Genomic DNA, 14,507 nt, shown 5'->3' with positions numbered 1-14,507 from the left:
TTTAAGGCCAGCCTGGATGAGGCTCTGAGCAACCTGGGCTAGTGGGAGGTGTCAGGGTGGCTGCAATGAGAGGATTTTTACAACCCAAACCATTCTGTGATTCTATAAAAATTCTCTTTTACCATGCCTGCGTTAGAGCACCAGTTGCAGAAAAATCATGCAACAATCTCAGGGGTGGGGCTTTCAGGACCACAGAATTTGGGTTTTGACCTCTTAAGTTTTGCTAGCCCAGCACAGTGGTTGACTCAGGGGCCAAATCCTGCTTCCTGTTCTCCCCTACCAGAGCCATGACCCCCTTGGCTCCTCGGGATGGGTGGGAAAGGCTCCAAGGGCTCAGCACTGCCTTCAGCTGGGCTTAATCACTTTCCCTGTGTGACACCCAGTGATCAGAGGAAGAGATTATCAGCCACTTCCATTAGCCAGAGAAATCAGGAGAGGGATTTACCAGGAAAAACAACCTACAACACACAAGATAAACTGAGATACTTCCTTGGCTGGGATGTTCAATTTGCTTAATGAGCCTTGGCAGTAAATCAAGGCTTAGCCCTGCCTGCACTGGAAACTCTCCTCTGCTGCTGTTCTCTACTTTCCCATCACCTGAGCACCTTCAGTGGTGATTAAGTGGCTGCACAGCCCAAAAGGGAACAGATTTTAGCACCTGATGAAAACACCCTGGGAAAAAACTTCATTCTTATATTTGCAACAAAAAGCTTTTAACCATAAGGGTCTTGGAGAACTGGAGCCACTGTTAGGGAAAATTGCTACTTAAATAAACAGACATGTTTTGTAGCAAATCCATCTCCAACACCATGAGGTTTTTTTCACTAAAAGAGGGACAGTACCTCCTCTGGATGTTTTTCAATAATAATAGCCTTGGAACCACCTGTCTTCTCAGGGGGATAGTCAGGAAACCTGCCTGTGACATGCCTGTGGGAGAAAAAAAGTGGAAGAGGAATTAGAATTCATCATTTTCCCCCTGGTTGATAAAGATGTTAGATAGCAGGAAAGCTTCTTATGGCAGTGGTTTCTGTCCTGTAAGTTCATTAAGACAGTTACCAATCCATGTCTCTTATCCCATGGCCCAACAAAAACTGCAAATTCTCAGGGAAATTTCTAAAACTGCAGATTCCTGCCTAGCTGAGAGATGGAGATTAAAGTGTTTGTACCTGGAAGTGTCCAGGGCCAGGTTGGACAGGGCTGGGAGCACCCTGGGACAGTGGAAGGTGTCCCTACCCATGACAGGAGGGGAAAAGGGATGAGCTTTAAGGTCTCTTCCAACCCAGATCGTTCTGGGAATGGCTATTATGTTATTTTATATTATTTCATGTTCATAGCCCAACTCTCTGCTTTCAACATCCAGTTTGTTTTTGGTTTTTTTTTTTTCAAAGAGTTATTTTGCTTAAATCAGGATTTAATCTCTAAATGTGAGGATTACCACTCCTAAATTTCCAGTGGACTTGGTGGCAATGGAAGCTGGGAAGGGGCAGTTGGTAACTGTGGGAAGGTTTCATGGGTAACACAGGGAGCTTCCAGACCTTTCAGAAAGGGATTAAAAGATATAGAAAATAATTTCAGCCCCAAGGCCATTTATACTGATAAAACCCTTTAACTTCTTTCCCTTTTGTTGCTTGGTGGAATATATTTGTAATATTTTCTGTTTATTTGGTAATATCAGGAAGATTTTTCTGTTCCAAAGAAAATTCTGACAGTGCAGAAAAACCCTTGTGATACTTTCAAACAGCATGGTTATATTTCCTCTAAATGAAATTAAATTTCCCTGGAGAAGAAAAGAGCTCAGAAAGGTCAACACCATTCCTAAAAATGTTTTCATTTTTTTTTAAAAACAAGTGGTACCTTAAGGGACTTTGCTAGGCTGGTGTTAAGCTGCAGGCTCAGTTTTAAGCTGAGATCATTGGAACAGAGCATCTGTTCTGTTTCTGAAGCACCACGTGTAGGGTTGGGATCTCTTGCTGCTATTAATGCAACACCAATTAGGGCAGAATCAACAAACATTCATCTGTGCTTGGGAGCTCTGGCTTGCTCCACAGTTACAAGTTCTACATGCAAACAGATGCAAATCCTTCGTCACTGCATTCCCAGAAACCAGCCTGCATCAACAAAGGGCTGTGCTTGTCAGTGTGTTTTTTAAAAATCCATTAAGAATGGGATTTTGGCCTCAAAACCCTGCCTGATCTATTATTTAATGTTAGCTCATGTTCCATTTTTTACAGACAGCCAGAAAATAGCTCAGTTTTATGTTAAGTGAAGCCTTAAATGCTGCTACAAGTCTGGTAACAGTAAAAAACTTCCCAAAATTTGTACTTGAGGTTGTTGCTACCTCAGTGCCAGCTGGGAGGAAGGAAAGGCAAATGCACTGTGGGTGAAGAATCAGCTGGGAGCCCACTGAACATGATACCAGGGCCAGCTGCCAATATTTATTCATGTTACATTTGGTATTTGTACTCCCTTTTTCACTTTTTAAATCATTTACAGCTCTTGGAGATGCTGGGGGGTTGGAATGAAATTCTTTTTAAGGTTCCTCCAACCCAAACCATCCTGTGATATTTACCTTGGGGATGTATGCTGAGTACATCTGAGTGCTGTAGAAATTTTACCATATTCTGAAATTGGGAAGGGTTTTCTGGTTTATAATCTGTATTTTCTGTGTGATTCTCCTCCTCTGAGAGGGTGCAATTGCTTGGGGTGATGTGGCTCCTCTCACGTTTTTTTGGTAGCAACTTCAGTAGGTGCTTATGTTAAAAAATGAGACGAGGAGAAGACAATGTCCATCTTTCCATGGAAACAGGGTCAGGCATTTCCTGAGCAGTCAGGGATAGCTGGGATTTTCCATGGGAAGAGGGTCAGGCATTTACTGAGCAGTCAGGGATAGCTGGGATTTTCTAGCTGAGGGCACTGCAGGATGTGATTTTCCATGGTCATCAGTGACCTGAGAGCAGAGAGTACCAAACAGTTTGATGTTCTAATTCATCCAGGGCATCTGCTTTCTTCTTGAGTGTATCCATTGCTGTCTGATGGTCTGGAAGCAGCACTCTTAAATCTTATTTCCCTACCCACCCTCTTGTGGGTTTTCCTCTTTCTCTTCTAGGTTGAAATGACCACAGCTTCAATCTTGTAATGCCTGGGAATTCACATGTGTGACCCCCAATAGGCAAATTCCTCCCTTTATGAAACCCTCCAAGTTCAGAGGTTAAACCAGGGATTCATTTGGCCTGTAAATCTGCCCAGAAAAATGCAGCCATTCATCTTCCTGGTCAAAAGTCCACTTTAAACATAATGAATCTCAATTTTCATTCCCCCTTCACTTTCTGGCAGCGTTCTACTCAGAGCCATCACAATGGGTTGTCTCGGGCATTTATCTTAGGACGTTAATTTGGATTCAACTGGACCTAAATTCCTTGGTTTGCAGTTGGAAACACCAGAATAAAATGAGCAGCCAGGGAAGCTGTGGCTGCCCCCCATCTCTGGAAGTGTCCCAGGCCAGGTTGGATATGGCTTGGAGCAACCTGGGACAGTGGAAGGTGTGGGATGGGACTAAATGGTGTTCAAAGTCCCTTCTTACCCAAACCACTCTATAATTTTAAATTCTTATATCTTTGTGCCATCAGATAAGGTACACTCCATCTAGGGCTGAAGAGGGTCCCACCAGGCATGTCCCATGAACAGCTCTTGAATTAGGAGGAGGTCCCAAACACTCTGGAGGGATTCTGAGCTTTCTTCACAATAGTATTTGTTCAAATAATTTTTAACCGCCTTCCCCTTTTGAAACTTCCTAGAAACATTGAAGTATTGGTGATTAGAGGTAATAATAGTGTAAGAAAATGATCCCAGATGATGCAAGAAGTTGCTCCCAACTGGAGCCCCAGCAGACTGCTTTGTTTTGTGGGAAGTGTGCAGGGGAGCTTTGTGATGAGAATCCTCCCTGGTTCCACTGCTGATGGGGAGAGGAGGATGTAAAAAGCTTAAGCTCTTGATAACAGGAGCATTAGAGTGTGTAATATATTTGAAAGACATGGTACATGTCAGAGACACCTAGATCCGAGTCAGAACTCTGTGAATCTGTTACTTATTACTGTCTCAGCATTTGCAAGGGGGAAAAATATCCAACTGTACTTTTCCAGCGTCTCATAAAAATGTGTAAATGCCAGAACTGGAAGAAGCAACTCTTATTTTCAGTGTGATTGCTTCAGTGGGAGTGCTGACAACGTGCTAAGCACTGCAAGCAAAAGCAGAAGCAAATTGTCCTGGATTTCTTGGGGAGGACACAGTTCCAGTAAAAACCAATTGCGTGAAGGAACAAATGAAGTTTATAAAATCCCATGGTGGGACTGGACTCGGTGGCTGAACAGAGTAAAGAAGGAGAGATGGAAGGACAGGGCTAGGAAGAAACCTCCTCCTTGTGAGACAAACCCCAGCAGCAGCCTGGGGAGGCCCTCAGGAGCCCAAAGCCTGCAGGCAGGGAGCTGAGGATGGCTCCTGGGGGTGACCTGCTCCTCGTTTTCTGTTCCCAGGGACCGAGCAGCAGCCTCTGCTTGCACTGCTGCAAATAAAAATGAGGAGTGCTGGAGCTCACAGCAGGCAAAAAGATCCTTCTTTGGGTCAGAGCCACTGCTTTAACACAACTGCTCAAGGTTTCTGTGCTGAGGAGGATGCTGTTGAAGAAGGGACCTTTAGAAATTGTGCTATGTGAGAAATCCCTCACTTTTCTGGAAAGCACTGAAATCCTGTCAACGGAAGCAGAGCAGGGGTTGGAAAGCAGCTTTACAGAAAAGCCATCTAATTGGGATGAATGGGGGCCCTAAATCTGAATCAAAGCAGCTCAAGTGGAAGAGTAAAGGGATGAACAAGGATGGAGGGGTGAAAAGATACGATCTTGCACTCCCAGCTGAAAAGGAAAAGGATGTGATGAGGTTTTTGTGCTGTTTCTCAAATTACATTATGTTCTCTAGTTCACTGTTACTGCTCCAAACCTATTCCTCTTACAATAACTCAGACCTGTCAAGTGTAATTGAAAAAGAATGATCTTTTATGGTCTGCAGTGCAAATCCTTTTGTCTGTGATCTGTAGCAAAGAGTTCTGGCTCTTCTGGGCTCAATATTTGTACAGCACAAACCCCACATAAATGTTCAAGTTTTAACTAGGTTCAAATGGTTCTGCAATGTCTCCAAATCACCACCAGACTGGGACAAGTCGGGGTGATTGGCAGGCTCTGCTCAGCCCTCGATGCTGTGGCACCTCCATTCTCACCTGTACAATAAATTCTTTGTCTGGGAGATGACCCTGCACTGTGCTTGTCTCATCTGCTGCTTCCTCCTGTCCTCGTTTAGGAGCTTCAAATTTTTTCTAAAGTGTTTTCTCTCTATTCCACATTGCTCAGGGATGGTTATAGTTAGGACTAAATATGGCTTTTGATTTATGAGAGCACACCATTGATTTAAACATTTTGTCTGGTAATAGACTCAACAAGTTCCTACCTACTCTGTTCTCTGGCGTGGTTTTACATGTGTTATTCTTTCTTTTTGGCTAGGGCTTCTCCAGCTAATTGCATAAAAGGCCTTGTCAGGAAAAATAAATTGTTCTTTGGAGGAACAAGAGTGTTTAACTCTTCTCAGGGGAAGAAAAGATGTGGGCTGTGTGCAGAAGAGGAGGCATGAATGATGGTGAAGGCTCTGAGTGGAGGGACACAGGGGTGTTCTGTGCAGAAAAGGGACACAAAGAGGGGGGAGCTCTTTAAGGAAATAAAACCCTCCTCAGTTGTGTAGTTCTTGCCTGTTTCTGTAATCCCACCTGATATGGATTCTCTCAGACTGCTTAAATAGCAGTGCTGGTTTATTTTAGGTGTCTTTGCTGTGGTGCTTTTTTTTTCCCTTTTGTATTTGTGATCTCTTTAGCTCTTTGAAAATCACTTCCAGAAAAAATAACCTGGGCAAATACAGAATTACTTCTAAAGTGAGATTGATTTCCACGGGCTTCTTATCATCTTTAATGAGTTTGGACACAGGCAACATTACAACTGATGTTTTATCTCAGGTCCTGATCCTCCCAGTGTTTGCTTGTACGTGTGCTTGTTATGCATGGAAGCATTTCAGTGCAGGGTAATTGGAGGATCAGAAACTTTATTGTTCTGCATAAATATTCAGCTTTGAAAATTGAAGATCAAGTATAGTGAGGCCAACAATGTGCAAGGGAAAGCATTCCCATGGAGGAATGAGGAGGCAAGGTTTGTGGGGAAAGGTGATATCCTTTATTATAGTAACTATCATAATTAGAATGGTCTTTTGGGTCCCCAGTGCCTGCCTTAGATCTGAAATGGGAGAAGGGAACTTCAAAGCCAAGTAATAGTTGGGAACAGTTGTTGGAGGGGACAGAGCTAAATGAGGAATGTGGTAATTCTCCCTGATAGTTTTATTACATGTGGTGTTACTGGCCAGGAAAGGTAGACCTTTGGCTGACCCAGTGCAGTTGTTCATAAGCTGCTTGAGTTCTTGCAGCAAAAGAGTCTGTTCTGCTTTGTCATGAAGTTATTACCTTTCCAAGGATCCTTCTGGTCTTTTTGGGATAGCAATAAGTAATTAATGCAATGGAAAAATGGGAATCTCTGTTCCCCTTCAGGTGGGCTGGGGCATGAGCTGTCTCTGCCAGGACTCCTGGTTTATCCTGATTCCTGCTGTAAAACCACGAGGGAAAAGGATTTTTCAATTTTTATTTTTTTTCTCTTCAAAATTCTGACAAATCATTGCTGGTTGAAAATGGGATTAGGTTTTTCTCCTTGAGATAATTGGAGACATGGATGATAGCACTGCAAATGGCTCCTAGGTTTTTGAATGGGAATAAAAGGCAGCTTGGGCATGAATAATGCCAAGGAAAACCAAAGCCACTTATTCTTCCAATATTAGCTTAAGTTAAAAGAAAACCTGCTACAATCAGAAGAAAAACTTTGCAATATTGACACTGATGAAACGTTCTGGTGCTCTGATTTTGCATGACCCTCCACACACTCAAAAATTGTTGCCCAAAGTTTTCTCAGAGCTCCTATTTGAATTAACTGAGGACTGGGAGAAATCACATCCTGGCTGATAGAACTGAACTGCTTGGCAAGAGCTGGTACCAACCAAGCTGTGCTGAAGGCTCAGACTAACCTAGAGAACACTCAATGTACCCATCAAGCATGGAAATGGGAAGATTAAAGGAGCTGGAAAGCAAATCCCTGGAAGGTTATTTAGGGTTTTTGGCTTGACTCCTGCAGTGCAGAACAGCTTTGGGCAGAGCTGCAAGGTGTGGAATAACATTGAAAGCATCTCCTGATGAATCTGAGGACACCTGGATGTCCCATGCCTGCCCCTGGAGGGAAAACTGAGATCCAGCACTACCCCATGCTTGGTTTTCTAGCTCTGAAATTCCTCGAGTGTGTTTCCTTTGCAGAAGGAAACTCTTTTGGAGTTGTTGATCACCCTGTGTTTACCAGAGCTGCCTTCCTCTGAGGATGAAGGGCTGCTCCCCCTCTTTGCCAGTCTGGCTGTCCCCAGGCTTCTTTCCAGTGTCAGCTTCCTGGTGGCTGTCTCCAGCCTTTGGAGGAGAGCAGGGTGAGCAGGGTGAGCAGTCCTTGCTGAACAGGAGAGCAGGGTGAGCAGCCCTGGCTGAGCAGGGTGAGCAGCCCTTGCTGAACAGGAGAACAGCCCTGGCTGAGCAGGAGAGCAGCCCTTGCTGAGCAGGAGAACAGGGTGAGCAGCCCTGGCTGAACAGGAGAGCAGCCCTTGCTGAACAGGAGAACAGGATGAGCAGTCCTGGCTGAGCAGGGTGAGCAGCCCTGGGTGAGCAGGGTGAGCAGCCCTGGCTGAGCAGGAGAGCAGCCCTGGCTGAGCAGGAGAACAGGATGAGCAGCCCTGGCTGAACAGGAGAGCTGCCCTGGCTGAACAGGAGAGCTGCCCTGGCTGAGCAGGAGAGCAGCCCTGGCTGAGCAGGAGAACAGGGTGAGCAGCCCTTGCTGAACAGGAGAGCAGGGTGAGCAGCCCTTGCTGAACAGGAGAGCAGCCCTGGCTGAACAGGAGAACAGGGTGAGCAGCCCTTGCTGAACAGGAGAGCAGGGTGAGCAGCCCTTGCTGAACAGGAGAGCAGCCCTGGCTGAACAGGAGAACAGGGTGAGCAGCCCTTGCTGAACAGGAGAGCAGGGTGAGCAGCCCTTGCTGAACAGGGTAAGCAGCCCTGGCTGAGCAGGAGAGCAGCCCTGGCTGAGCAGGAGAGCAGCAGGAGAGCTGCCCCCAGGGGCTGCTCCAGGGCTGGGGCCTCGCTGATGGAATAGCTCCCATTAAACTCTCATCTGGTTTGATCTTCTCATGTCTCTCCACTCTCTTCAGAGCAAGGTCAGAAATACAGAAGCTGGCTCAAAGAAACACCAGGTCAAATTCCCTCTGCATTTACTGAATTCCTTACCTTTGGTCAGCTTATCCTGCCAGCATAGAACACCCAATCCTGGCTCAAATTTGGCAGAATTTCCAGTGCTCAGCATTCAACTTAAGGGACTGAAACAATTATGGGCAGTTTTAAGCAAGATTACTTTAGCCCAGACTAGGAGCTTTTCAAGAATAGTTTTCCTGCAGAGTCAGCCAGAGGGAATCAAGAGTACTTTATTAACACAATATGAATCCTGTAAAGAGGAAAATAAAGCATGCCATTTTTTTCTAGCAAGGCCAGCCAAAAGAAATAACTTGCCCTCCAACATCACAAGTTTCTTTGGGATTTGGAATGAAATAGAGTATAAGAGAGCATTTTGTTTTATGGGATTTGTTTATGAGAAATTTGAGCAAATGTTTTTGCTTCTCAGAAGTCAAGGTGGACCAAAATGCATCTCTACAGGAGGGGAAGAAGGCTCTAACCTGGCTGCTCCACACTGCTTTGCCATGGCCCATCACTTAAAACTGAGGATAATGCAGTGCTCCTGGGGTGTGCCAGCCTCCCTGTGTGTGCTGTGCAAAGGGACACCCTTTGGATCTGCCTGGAAAATTGGGAATGGGAGCCTGGGAGGAGCACAGAAGCTCTGTGCTTTGATCCACCCTTATTTTCAATACTACATATCTAATATTCCAACAAGGAGGACATGTAGGAGTGCTATGGTGATTAGACAACCCTGCTTGTGGGGAAATGGTGTGATTTTCATTGATGGAATTTTTGCAGTGTGATGAAAATGGATGGATCTGAGGTGGCATCAAAGGTGGCATCAGACACATTTCAGTATTCCTGTCTCTGCCTTATGGCTGTGGTATCAGTGCAGAAATCCAGCCCAGGCTGGCAGAACTCATTTTTTGCCTCTCAGGATTAAAATGCTGTCCAGGCACTGTGTCATGGCTGTCCCACTCACACATCACTGTGCCCCTGACGTGCTGCCTGACCATGATTTAACCTCAGGAGTTTCCAAAGGACAGAGTGTGACCACCTCATCAGGCACTGCATCACTACTTGGGAGAGTGGCTGGAGATTTCATTTAAAACTGGAATCACTATTTGCACCCAAGACTGAACTGCCTTGAGAAGCACTTGTGATGCAGCAGGAAGAGGTCAGTGGGAAAGGAGAAGCTGAAAATGGGTTTTAGGGATGTAACCAGACACTGCTTTCTCTTTCACTGCTCAGAATCCCAGAATGGGTCAGGTTGGAAGGGACCACAGTGAGGGTCTGGTCCAGCCTCCCTGCTCCAGCAGGGTCATCCCAGAGCACAGGGCACAGATTGTGTCTGGATGGCTCTGGAATATCCCCAGTTAGGGAGGCTCCACAGCCTCTCTGGACACTCTGTTCACTGCTTGGTCACTGCCCAAGGAAGAATTTCTCCCTCCTGCTCAGGTGGAACTCCTGGGCATCAGCATCTGCCTGTTCCTCATGTCCTCCCATTGAGGAGCAGAGCCTGGTCCATGCTCTGGGATATCCAGATATATAAATATCCACCCTTTGGATATTTATACACTTTACAGAGGTCCCATCTCTGCTGTGGCTGCTCTTGAGCTCCTCCTTTCCTCCTCAGAGATGCTCCAATCCCTTCATCACCTCTGCAGCCTCTGCTGGACCCCTCCAGGAGCTTCTTGTCCTGAGGAGCTCAGAAGCAGACACAGCAGCCCAGAGGTGCCTCCCAGGGCTGAGCAGGGGGCAGGATCCCCCCCTGACCTGCTGGGAATGCACCCCAGGATCCCCTTGACCTTCTTGTCCCCTAGGGAACACTCATGGCTCAGGCACAGCTCCTTGTCCACTTCAAGAGATCTGGTTCTCTGTGGTTTATGTGAAAGCATAAATGAGCTATTTAATGATAATTCTGAGGCAATTTCATGCAGATGAAAGCAGTCTCAGTGCTTGATTTTTCCATATTCATCCCAAGTGGCTTCTGCAGCCTTATTGGAATAAATCCCCATCAGGTGTACAGGGAGTGTAAAACCAGGGAAAAAAGGAGAATGTTGCAGAGCCCATCTATAAAATTAGAGATGTTTACACTCCTGGCCAATGCTGATAACCAAAGAGCTCACTAGAAAGAAAAATAATTTAGAACCTCTACTCTGGCATTTTAAAAGTGTGGGAAAAAAACAGGAGAAACATTCCAGATGAGCTCAGCTCTAAGCCAGGCATGGTATTAAGAGCAGCCATTTATCAGGAGTTTTAGCTCAAAACCCCAGTCATCTCTGCAGTCCAAGAAACACACTGCAATGCCTGGAGGTGCCAGGTTCCTTAACTATCACCTTTTTAGTTTTGGGAGAGAAAAATTAGGATGTTCTAATCCTGTACCTCTTTGGTGTGGCTCTGGTGCGTGATCCATAGTTTCTCAAAATTGGTTGGAATTGTGCAGACTGATAGAATTAAATACCTTTTGCCTCTCAAAATGACTGATTCCTTCTGCACATTACTCAGTGGGGTACACTCAGATTTAATCAAAAATAAGCACAAAGTGCAGCTTTTTTATTATTGTTAATTTAAATGATGGCTTAATAATGTGCTTTTAAATAATTTCTTTGGTAGACGGGGTCGGTGCTGCTGAGAGTTGCTGGCAACGTGGCAAAGAGGCTGGAAAACCAGAGATAAAAGGGATATTCTCTGGCAATTTGGAGCTGGAGCCTGCTCTGGGAAGCAGCAGAGAGCCCAAACACAGGTCATTTCCCCAAAGTGGTGGAACAGGCAAGGTGGGGTGGGACGTGCAGTTGGGAGGTGAGCCCTGCAGGGCAGCTTTGCTCAATCTTTTGTGTTGTTTTCCAGGCCTGGAGACGTGACTGTGTTGCTTGCCAGGCCTCTGCAGAGCATCAGTTGTCTGGGATGGCCTCATTGCAGGATAGCAGAGCTCCCTGGGGCAAGGGATGGGGAGATTTGGGCAGAAGGGAATGCAGGCACACAAGTGGGAGAGGCAGCAATCAGCTGCTCCTACCCTCGCTGCCAGGCTGGCATCACACAGGGACAAGGGACAGGGACAGGGACAAAGCCACGTGTCAGATGGGGTTTTTCAGGAGGGGATGGAAGTGGGAGGATGTCATGGGATGGAGTTACCCCCTGTGCAGCAGCCCTGAGAGCTGTGATGGAAGTACACCTTAGCATATGGCACAGCTCTGGCTCTGGAGTTTTGGAACAATTGTGCTTTGCCTTGGAATGCTTGGAGGAGTCCTGCAGCTACACTGGCTTTAACTCACAGCCATGCTTTCAAGCAGCAGCTTCAGGACTGGCTGCTGGATCAGAGATGCTTTCCAGAAAAAAACAAAAAATCTGGGAAGAGCTGTTTTAGAGCTGGTTTCCCTGTGTGATGAGGAACACAAAGCAGGAGAGTAAACTTCCTTTCCAAGCCACCAAAGGATTACTGAGGCAGTAAGGGGCTCTGGGAAGAGACAGGGGAGTATTTGAACAGATTTCAGGGCCAGGAAGTTTCCTGCTATTCCATAAATGTCTCAGGAAATATTGAACCAGCTTTTTTTATGCTTCTACACCCTTTGCTCAAGTTGTGGAATCAAGGGATAGTTTGGGTTGGAGGGACCTTAGAGTTCATCTCATTCCATACACTGGCCAGGGACACCTTCCACTGTCCCAGGTTGTTCCAAGCCCTGTCCAGACTGGCCTTGAACTCTTCCAGGGATGGGGAAATTCAAACACATTTGTATTTGGCACAAGATCTTACTGATTTAGTTATTATTACTCTTGATACAGTTATTTTGTAAAAGTAGAGCCTAAGAAGAGCCACCTAAACTCCCTTATATGCCATTAAATGTCTTTTATTCAGCCTAGGGTGATCCTAAGCCTGCCTGACACAGCACACAAACCATAATAGCTGGGTGTTTTTAGAGTAAATGACTATAAATAATTAGAATTTCTGTTGTCTCTGCACAGGGCTGCAATGCAGCATGACTTAAAAGCCCTGGACTCTGACCTGGATAATAAAAACAACCTGCTTGATGGAGTCTGACTAATCTCTCCCATGCTGAAATTCCCAGTAAAACTGAAACACATTGGCTCTGGAAGGAATGGATGTGACTCAGGTTTCAGGCAAGTTCTTGCTCTGCCCACAGAAATACTGCCATCAAACCTTTTCAGCCTTGAATCTGAGTACAGGATTTGGACAGAGTGGCTTTAATTTGAATTTTTCCCTGGGAAGAGCTTTCCTAGGTGCTCACCAACCCACACTGCCCAGCTAACAAAGGAGCAGCCTGGTAGTCTTGAGGAAAATTATCAAATAATTTTTAAAAAAGCTTTGTCTCAAGTGTGCTTGCCATATTTCCCAGCCCTGGGACTGCAGCCAGTGTTCTGCTGTCACCTAGAGCCTGTTCCAGCTATTCCACCATGGAGATGTTGAGGTTTAGGGGATAACCTGCTCCTGTTGCCTGTGTCCTCCTTCCCCCTCAGCTCCTGCTTGTTGGATTTGCAGTGTAAGCCTGGATTTTTCTCTGCTGGGTGTGGAATTCACTTGGAATTCAGCACTTGAGGAACTTGTCAGCAGCCTGTTAAATAATCCTGTTGGCACACTGGAGTCACAGTGCCCTGAATCAGCCTCGTGTTCCAGCAGACATTCCCCTGCTGTGGTCCCCAGGGTGCAAAAGTGGGAAAAAGCCCCTGCCAGTGAAAACAGGGAAACAACTGGATTTAAGAATGAAACATATCCTTCTTCTCTTGGGGGAAAGAATAACAGGCTGTCATCCACAGCCACATTCCCAGCCATGACTTGATTCCTTCATCTTCTCCAAGTCAAATCTGTTCTCTTGGCAATCAAGTCTTTTTTAATATATTCACCTGCCACAGACATTTGGGAACTGCTCTTTTGTCTTTGCCTTGGAAACACTTCCTATTTTCTGTCAGTCTTTGGTCCTAACTGTGCCTATTTATCAAAATGGTAACTCATAGGGTTTTTTCCCCCAGTTTTATGCCTCTTTCATCCCTTCTCTTCTGATTCTGCCTCTCCAGCTCCTCGTGGCTGCTTCTGCTCTCCCTTTGCTCTGCTTGTGTCAGTCCATGCCACGGTTCTTTTTTACCCCACTTGCCTCCTTTTTTCTTTGCATTCTACAGAGCCAAGGCTGAAAATGCCTTTTCCAGCTCCTCTGCTTGCTTCTCCAAAGAGATCCATCTGTGGAGCAAGGGCTGTAGCTTGGGAGCCACTGCTCTGTGCTTCATGCTCATTTTTATTCTCCCTAGTTCTGAGCTTTTCCCTTAGTCTTTCTCTTCCCAGAATACCCATTAAACACCTCTTCTCTGCCAGCCACTGGCTCTTCAGTGCTTCTGCCAGGCACCAGTGGGACTCCTGGCTCTTTTTTCTTCGCCTGTTTCTTGTTTCTGTATCCCAGCAGATCTTTGCTTGTTGGAAATGGGGAAGTGGGGAAAATTGCTTCTTCCTCCTGCTCTGTATTAACTTGCTGGAGAAGACACCTCTCCCTGTCACAGTAGAGTGAAATAATAGCTGGGCTGGGGCTCTTCCCCTTCCCCTTGGGATTCATTCCCTTCTTCCTTTCTTTCTTTCTCATTGATTAGGACCAGGCTCTGCTGGTTAAACCAAGAGCAGATCAGATGGCAGAGCAGGCTCCCCTGGGCCAAGCCTAGTAGGTATCTAGCTGGATTCCTGAAAGAGAAACCAGCTCCAAGGTGAACATCAGGCCCCAGTTATCAGTCTGAAACACCCCACTGCTCTGTTCCTGCCTTCAGAAACCCAGCCTGCTGTGTTAGGACTCTGCTTGAGAAAGGAACAGAGGAGGAGCAGCTTAACACACCCACTGAACGGGCACAGCCTGCAGGATTTTCCAGAGGAAAAAAAAGCAAAAAAAAAAAGCCCAATCCTGCCTTTCAGACATGTAGAGCTTTATTATAACAAGCTGCTGGCAAGTGTGAGTCCCTGGGTGCCACTGATGTTTGTGTCTGTGTGAGTATCTATGACAACAAATAAACCTAATGTTTGGGAAGTGTCCTTGGGAATCTCACTGGGGGGGTTGCTGCATTAGGTCGGGAACACTTTGCATTTTCAGACTTTTAATTCCTAAGTATTATGGAGATGAGTATGA

At 45.9% G+C, this 14,507-nt stretch overlaps 1 protein-coding gene across 4 annotated transcripts in view; it reads right to left on the bottom strand.

Moving 5' to 3' along the window:
• DRC11 (dynein regulatory complex subunit 11) overlaps nucleotides 1-14,507 on the bottom strand; it is a 106,899-nt gene that overhangs the window by 53,061 nt on the left and 39,331 nt on the right. For all 4 annotated transcript variants that reach the window (XM_077180965.1, XM_077180966.1, XM_077180967.1 and 1 more), the window contains one exon: nucleotides 843-927. In XM_077180965.1, coding sequence (XP_077037080.1) covers nucleotides 843-927 — 85 coding nt within the window. The remainder of the gene's footprint in view (nucleotides 1-842; nucleotides 928-14,507) is intronic.

The sequence above is a fragment of the Agelaius phoeniceus genome, chromosome 7, assembly GCF_051311805.1.
Source record: "Agelaius phoeniceus isolate bAgePho1 chromosome 7, bAgePho1.hap1, whole genome shotgun sequence".
NCBI classification, from domain to species: Eukaryota; Metazoa; Chordata; class Aves; order Passeriformes; family Icteridae; genus Agelaius; species Agelaius phoeniceus.
The sequence above is the reverse complement of the archived record's forward strand: the minus strand, read 5'-3'. Positions and strand labels throughout refer to the sequence as shown.